We start from the raw sequence: 8,159 nt of genomic DNA on the forward strand, positions 1-8,159 counted from the left end.
TTGTTTCTAATACTTTGCCTTTGCAAACAGTACTTTAATAATCAGCATTTGGAAGACACTGCATTGTATGCTATTACAGCTGTGCTTTGGGGGTGAATTTGGGGGGGGACAGGGATTGCTCTTTTGCCACATGGGAGACATGTGTGAGATTTCACAATGTGTAATGCTCGCAACCAGGCCCCTGCCAAGGTTCACGGCCAAAGGAAAGACCTGATGGCTAGACACCTTCCTGGTACTCAACTTGTATTGCTATATTCAAGCTCTGGGCTGGGGAAACAGGAAGTAATGGGGCTCAGCTCAAGCTGGGGTTCAGATGGGGATCTGGGTTCTGCCCAAGGCTAGCCTCAGGGTTACTACGTCCTAGATCCGCAAGGTCAGGGTTCGTTCTGGGGGCAGGAGTCAGCAGTGATGGGGTTCTCAGTACTCAGTGTCTCAGGAACCTGTCTGTTGGTGGCAGAGGCTGAGCCAACCAGCCCATCAGAGCCCCCTCCTCTTCCTTCCTACATGCCCCCCAGTTTCCCTCCAGCTAAGCTGCATCTACAATAGGGATCATAGAGTGGGGTGCCTCCTGGAGCACTGGATTCCCTCCTTCTGCCCTTAGGGAGGTCCCTAAATTCTTCTTGTACCTGAGGATTGACGTTAAGGTGAGGACAGTGGCTGTGAAGAGACAAGCCTGGAAGTTCTCAAGCTGTTGCTGGAAACATGTTAAGAGCCCACAGCGCCCCCTGCAGGGGAACCTGCCCACTCCCCACAGTGCTACCTGCTGGTTAACCTGTCCACACCTAAGAGTCCACAGGTGGTATAACTGTTTGCACCTTCTGCTGGTAAACCTGTTCAGAGCCCACAGTGCTCCCTGCTGACAAACTGTCCAATCCCTATAGCACCCTCTGCTAGGGAATCTGATCAGAGCCTACAGGGCTCCCTCCTGGGAAACCTGCCCACTCTCCCACAGCGCCCCCTGCTGATAAACTGTCCATACCTAGGAGTCCCTGCCCTTATACCAGTCTGTATACCTATACCTATACCTGTTGGAAACCTGTTCAGAGCCCACATCACCCCCTGCTGCAAGATCCTCATTATAGCTCTATGATAAATTGTGGTTCCAGGCCCCCTTTAGCCCCCTGTGCCAAATAACCACCCCCACACAGAGGCACTCCAGCTAGGTCAGCAAGGAGATGGCAGGTAGGAAGAGAAAGCAATGTCACCTGATTTTTTTAGGCCCTCCTGAACTCAGGGCCATGTTTCCCTGCTCAGGCCCCCAGGGAAGGCCTATGTCTCTCCCTTCAGACCTCTGTCTTGCATCTGCACATGTTGACTCTGAGACCTGCTGCTGGCCCCCAGCTTCAATTTCTTCTTCTTCAGATGGATGTGCCCATGGCCCTATGGTGGGGATCAGTGGGGCACCTACAGCCCTCAGATGTGCAGCTGGCCGTGCTCCCCCATGCACACAGTCAGTACTACTGTACTACTGTGTGCGGCCTCACACAGAGCCAGGCCTGGTGGGGGGCTCACTCATGGGCTGGAGGTCCAGTTCTGGGAATGCTCAGCAAGAACCAAGAGGTGGGGGGCTAGTTCCTTTCCCCAAGGGGCCTCACCCCACCGGCTCCCTAGGACCGGAAGGGCACAGGCCTGGCTGGGAATGATCAGCCCCAACGGCTGCCAGTCCCCACCGCAGCCGCACCCCTACCCGGGGGTGCCTTGACACAACAGGAAATTTCGAATAACAGGAAACCCAGAGGCCCGCAGAGGCCCATGCAGGTGACTCCACCCAGCAGGCCGGGCCTCCCCCAAGGGGGCTCGCTCAGTCTAGCCCCCGGGACAGGACAGGCCATGAATGCCAGCTTGGGGTCCCCTCCGGGCGGTGGCCCCGAATCGTGCCAGCAACTGGCGGCCAGAGGCGACAGCGCGCTCATCGTCCTGCATTACAACCACTCAGGCCGCCTGGCTGGACGCGGGGGGCCCCAGGATGCAGGGGCTGGGGTGCTGCGCGCCCTCTTCGTGGCCGTGAGCTGCCTGGTCGTGCTGGAGAACCTGTTGGTGCTGGTGGCCATCATGCTCCGCATGCGCTCGCGTCACTGGGTCTACTATTGCTTGGTGAACATCACTTTCAGCGATCTGCTGACCGGGGCGGCCTACCTGGCCAACGTGCTGCTGTCGGGGACACACACCTTCCACCTGGCCCCCACGCAGTGGTTCCTGCGCGAGGGGCTGCTCTTCATGGCCCTGGCCGCGTCCACCTTCAGCCTGCTCTTCACGGCGGCCGAGCGCTTCGCCACCATGGTGCGCCTGGTGACCGAGAACCGGGCCACCAAGAGGGCACGCGTGTACGGCTGCCTCGGCCTGTGCTGGCTGCTGGCTGCCCTCCTGGGCGCGCTGCCCCTGCTGGGCTGGAACTGCGTGTGCGCCTTCCCACGCTGCTCCAGCCTGCTGCCACTCTATGCCAAGGACTACGTGCTCTTCTGCTTGGCCGTGTTCGGCCTGGTGCTGGCCTCCATCCTGCTGCTCTACGGGGCCATCTTCCGCCTGGTGCAGGCCAGTGGGCGCCAGGCTAGCCCCCGGCAGCAGGCCCGGCGCAAGGCCCGTCGGCTGCTCATCACCGTGCTGCTCATCCTGGTGGCCTTCGTGGTGTGCTGGGGCCCCATGTTTGGCCTGTTGCTGGCCGATGTCTTCGGTTCCGACGTGTGGGCACAGGAGTACCTGCGGGGCATGGACTGGATCCTGGCCCTGGCCGTGCTCAACTCGGCCGTCAACCCGCTCATCTACTCGTTCCGCAGCCGCGAGGTGTGCCGGGCCGTGCTGGGCTTCCTGTGTTGTGGGTGTCTGCGCCTGGGCGTGCGGGGCCCCCGGGACTGTCTGGCCCGCGCCGCCGAGGCCCACTCGGCCGCCTCTACCACTGACAGCTCGCTGCAGCGTCGGGAGAGTTTCCGCGGGTCCCGCTCGCTGAGCTTTCGCATGCGGGAGCCCCTGTCCAGCGTGTCTAGCGTCCGGAGCATCTGAAAGTTCCCCCTGCACGAACCCCTGGGAGGGGCCGGACAGAAGGGTCATTGGGAGACTGACAGCGGGGGGCCTTCGCGCACCCCTGCCTCCAGGATTCCAGGGGACTGCTTGCCCCTTCCATGGGAGCTCCCACCAAGTGGACGTTCAAGGGGGGCCAAGATGTCCCTAATTCTGTATGTGCCCACGGACTGAGGGTGGCCAGCTCTGAGCACCCGCAGTGAACTGCTGCTGGGGGCCACAAGTTTGCAAATTGGGTGGTGGCATTGAGTGATGGAGTGTGTGTGTGTGTGTGTGTGTGTGTGTGTGTGAGAGAGAGAGAGAGAGAGAGAGAGAGAGAGAGAGAGAGAGAGAGAGAGAGAGAGAGAGAGAGAGAGAGAGAGAGAGAGACTGTGCTTGTGCTAAACTGTATCCGTGTGTGTGACAGGTTGTATGGGAGTGACAAACCACTAGGCGAGCTTGTCCTCTCCCAATCTGTGACAATACTGTCATAGTGACCTGCTCACTTCCCTCCTTGTCCTCTTTCATCTCCCGACTCATGACATCCGCCCCCTGTGGGGGTCCCTGCACCCTGTGGGCACCCAGCCCAGGGGCCAGGCATGAGGTAGCCACTCTGTGGGGTCCCCTGGTCAATCTGGTCCCTGTGTACTCTGGGTCACCTATTTGGGAGGTGCCCCATGAAGCGGGAGAAATAAGGTGAGGGGCACTTTGGGGCCATGTCCTGTGTCCCAGCAGGCTGGGCACCCTCACTCCCTCTTTGGACCTTTATGATGCCCACTGGCTTCTAACCAGGTTGAGGGGAGCAATGCACCAAGCAGTGCCTCCATATGGGGACCCTAACCCAAGGCCCACTGAGCACCACTGGAGGAATGCCCCTCCACCCCCATGCAAGTTGTCCTGATGCTCTCAGTGACCTGAATCATGACACAGGGGACCCCAGTCCCTAGAGCTGAATCTGCCCTTCACCCTGGGCATGGGGGTGGGGAGGCCCTGTCTTTCATTGATTTCTCCCTTTAGTGGTCTGGCCCAGCATCATCTGGCCTGCCTCAGTCCAGGATCTGACCCTTCTGTCCGTTGCATTTGCCACAGTGGCTGGCGGTCCTGGGGGCCTGTTCAGGGAGGAGGCTGGGGCCTGTGCTTCACAAGCAGGGACCCCCAGATTAACCCCCATATCCACAGCCCCCCCCTTCTGAGCACCACTGGGATTGACCCCCCAAAAAGCACGTCAGAAGTAGTCCCTCAGCAACCATGGGCGGTTCCATCAAATGTCAAGAAAAAACATAATATAAAAATAAAAGTAAAACAAAATAACATCAGAGTGAAATGGCAGGCGTGTTTTGTTTTTATAGTTTGGTATTCAGGGCTGACTGCTGGCTCTGTGCTCAGGGATCACTCCTAATGGTGCTCGGTGGGACCCTATGGGATTTTGGGGATTGAACCTGAGTCAGTTGCGAACAAGGCCAGCACCCTTCCTGCCATCCTGTCTCTCTAGCCCTGACATGGCAGTTTCAAAGAATGATTTTCCAGGTCATGCTGGGGCGGGGTGGGTGGGAACCCACTACAGTGATGCCATAAAATAGGAACTTTCAGGAGACGCCACACCCAGGCCTATTCTGGGAGCTTGGGGTTTTGCTCCCCTCTGTGGACAAGCCCAGCTTGTGAGGTTGGAAAGGAACGTGGGTGATGCTGGCCTGGATCTGGGACCACTGGCTGCCTTTATATAGGGATTCACCCTATGTAGAAGCTGCACCCCAATCTCTGCACATTGTTACCTGCACAGCACAGGGCACTCTCCTGTGTGTTTATGGGTCTCCCCCTGGGACTGGGGAGAGTTCAAAGGATTGAGGACAGGCCTCGTCTGCAAGGAACCCAGTTTCCATCTCTAGCATAATCTTCCAGGGCAACCCATGGAGCAGGGGGCAGGCCCTGAATACCAGAGACCCCTCCTAAGATCCCAACGTCTCTTTGGATCAGGACTCCATTCTAACTGGAGAGGGCCTGCAGCTGTGAGGAGTCTTTGTTCTGTTTTGTTGATTTTGGGTCAAACCTGGTGATACTCAGGGCTGACTCCTAGTTTTTTGCTAAGGGATCACTCCTGGCAGTGCTTGGGACTAGATAGGGATCGAACTCAGGTTGACCAGCAGTCATAAGACTTTGGCCACTTTTGGCCATGACAATTCTGTTTCCAAGTTAGGCCCAGTCCTGTCCTGGTTCCTTGAGCTCAGTCTCAGACCAAGGACCAAGATGAGGTGGGAGTTCATCTCTCTCAGCCCGACCATGTTACAAGTGCTCAGTGGGGCCATGTCTCTGTGGCCTTCCACGGTGTGTTGGCAGAGACTCCCATCACTGGGACATTCTGTCTGTCAGAATGTCACTGAGCTTGTGTCTCAGTGCTCATGCAAGGCAGCATTCTGGCCTCTCACTGGCTAGATGTCATGCAAGTTTAACTTTTTCTCTTTGTTCCAAGACTCCTATCTTGCTTTGGTGTCCTCATCACAGTGTCCTGCAGCCTGCCCAGCCTCTGGAGTTGGGTTTTAGTTTCACCTCCCCAAGGAATTTGATCCTGATTTCCTCTTATCAGCTCTTTCCTGTTGCCTCTTCCAACCCCCAGCACTACCTCTGCTGGTTATAGGTCATCTCTTGTTCTTCTCATGCCTGCTACAATTCCAGGCTTCTGGGCTCAGTTTATAAATTGTGTCCTCTAACAAGCCGCCCTTGACTTATCCTCCTTAGAGGTCCTATGGGGTCTCACTGCTGTCAGTCTGTCTCCTGCCTCCATTACATATAAGCTTCTCTGGATCATGTACTCTCATTTCTAGGGTCCAGTTATCTGGCCACATCACATCCTCCAGGTTGCCTCCCCTGACTTCTCCCTCAATAATTTCCAGGCTCTGACAGCTGCTGGAGAAGGGTTCCTATGCCCCTTCATCACAAAGGCAGCTCCGTGAGCTCTGTGAGATTACAGATGGTGGCAGGATCGGGGCCCAATGTGTCTCCAGGTTTAAGTACACAGCAGGTACTCCAAGATTTGGTGTTCTGGGAGACTTAAGCCCCAGAAACCTCTTTCCTGTGCAGCTCCTCTGCCTGACCCCTCCCAACCCAGACTTTTGCCTTTGGGTCTCAGCATTCACATTTGTCAATGAGGCCAGAAAATGAAGTGAAACTCGTTAACAGGCTCAACTCAGCTGTTTCACTTTCATTCCTTTTATGATTTGCATGTACTATGCCTCTTTTTATTTTCTTTTTTTGGGTTTTAGTCACACCCAGCTGTGTTCAGGAGTTACTCCTGGCCCTGCGCTCAGAATTACTCTTGGCAGACTGGAGGGACTATAGGGGTGCAGGGCATCAAACACAGGTCAGCCGCATGCAAGGCAAACGCCCTACCTGCTGTGCTATCACTCTGGTCCAGCTGTACCTCTTTTTATGGTGAAGATTTGAGCCACTGATTTCTGTCTCAGCACTCAGAATTCACTCTTGGCAGTACTCACGGGACCCTATGGGATGCACTTGGGTTGAATTCTCAGTTGGTGATCCCATCCTGCTGTTATTTATTTTTCCTGCAATTATTTTTTGGGGGGAGGTACCCTACCTGGTAATGTTCAGGACTGACTCTTGGCTCTACACTCAGCAATCAGTCCTAGCAGTCCTCAAGGGACCCTATGGAAGGCTAAGGATAGAACCTGGCTTGGCCACATGCTACCCCATGGCTCAGGCCTCCTGTACTGTACTTCCTAGGCCCTCTTTCTGGTTATTAATAGTTTTTGTTTAAATATTTGTGGGCCACACCCAGAACTGTTCAGGATTCACTCCTCACTCAGTACTCAGGGACCGTTCCTGGTGGTGCTCAGGGGACCCTAAGGGAAGCAGGGGATCAAACCTGGCTCGGACCTGAACCCTCTCTGCTGTACTATCATTCTGGCTTCTGTGATGAATTTTTTCCTCTTCCCTGTGCCATGCTTCTGTTGTGATGTGGGGTTGGGGGGTGGGCTGTCATCAATACGGCTGGCTATGCTGCAGCCCCTGGAAATCACCAGGATCTCCCAGCATAGTGCTCAGGAACCACCAAGGTCACACTTGGTGATGCCCAGCAGGTTGGGAATGAACCTGAACCCCTAGTACCTCTCTGGCCTCTATCTTACCAGGTTCTTTTTGTTTTGTTTTGTTTTGTTTCTTTTTTTTTGGGGGGGGCACATCCGGTGACTCTCAGGAGTTACTCCTGGCTATGAACTCAGAAATCACTCCTGGCTTGGGGGATGCCGGGGATCAAACAGGGTCCATCCTGGGTCAGCCACGTGCAAGGCAAACGCCCTACCGCTGCTCTATCACTCTGGCCCCAAGGTTCTTCTGCCTCTCATCCTAGTTGTCAGCTGTGAAAATTGAGGCCCAGAAAGGTCCGTACACTGACTCGAAGTTACACAGCTGGGAAGTGGAGGAAGTTAGGGCCTCAACAATGTGAATGACGGTCACCTGGGACAGAGAGGGCATGTAGGCCTTGAAGTGAACATCGTGAATTCTCAGGGTTAGAGAGGTGCATTCTGCATCCCTGGACCTCAATCTTTCTTTGTCTAAGAGTCTGGGAGTTACCAAAACTCTTGGGAGCCCCAACCTGAAGCAGTGGGGTCTGGGGTTGTTGGACTGGGTTTTCTTTAGTGGAGTCAAAGGCAAGCCCTGTCATGTGCTCAGCAGGTGCCATAGTACCGAACTCCTCCTGCGATTGGGCACAGAGCACCTTTTCTCCAAGTGTGTCTCAAAGACTAGCCCCCTGTGGATGTTTCCATTGTCACCACTGCTGACATGGCTCTTCAGCAGGTTTCTGTCCAAATCCTCTTTATTTTTTTTCTTCCATTTTTGAATCACATCTAATGATGCCCAGGGCTTACTCCTGGCTCTGTACTCAGGTATTACTCCTGGTAGTGCTCAGGGGACCATATCGACCATACAGAGGATTGAACTGGGGTTGGGCACGTGCAAGGCAAGAGTCTTACCCATCGTACTTTCTCTCCAGACACATATTTCTTTTTTTTTTTTTTTTTTGGGGGGGGGGGGAACACACCAGGAGGGAAGGGCATCTGGTGGCTAGAATCTAACCCCAGGTTCCCGCTTGCGCACGAAGCAGCCCCTCAGCCCTGTGAGGCCATTCCCTGTTCTTTCTTCTTCCTCTATTC

The 8,159-nt window shown here is 55.2% G+C and overlaps 1 protein-coding gene across 1 annotated transcript; it reads left to right on the plus strand.

Moving 5' to 3' along the window:
- The first annotated feature begins 1,830 nt into the window (after window positions 1-1,830).
- S1PR4 (sphingosine-1-phosphate receptor 4) lies at window positions 1,831-2,997 on the plus strand. Its single transcript, XM_049788656.1, has one exon. The coding sequence runs from the start codon at window positions 1,831-1,833 to the stop codon at window positions 2,995-2,997; it is 1,167 nt and encodes a 388-aa protein (XP_049644613.1).
- Window positions 2,998-8,159: the final 5,162 nt, after the last annotated feature.

The sequence above is a fragment of the Suncus etruscus genome, chromosome 15, assembly GCF_024139225.1.
Source record: "Suncus etruscus isolate mSunEtr1 chromosome 15, mSunEtr1.pri.cur, whole genome shotgun sequence".
NCBI classification, from domain to species: Eukaryota; Metazoa; Chordata; class Mammalia; order Eulipotyphla; family Soricidae; genus Suncus; species Suncus etruscus.

Excerpts from the sequence above, each read along its gene's own strand:
- S1PR4 (XM_049788656.1), top strand. The coding sequence starts at position 1,831 with ATGAATGCCAGCTTGGGGTCCCCTCCGGGCGGTGGCCCCGAATCGTGC.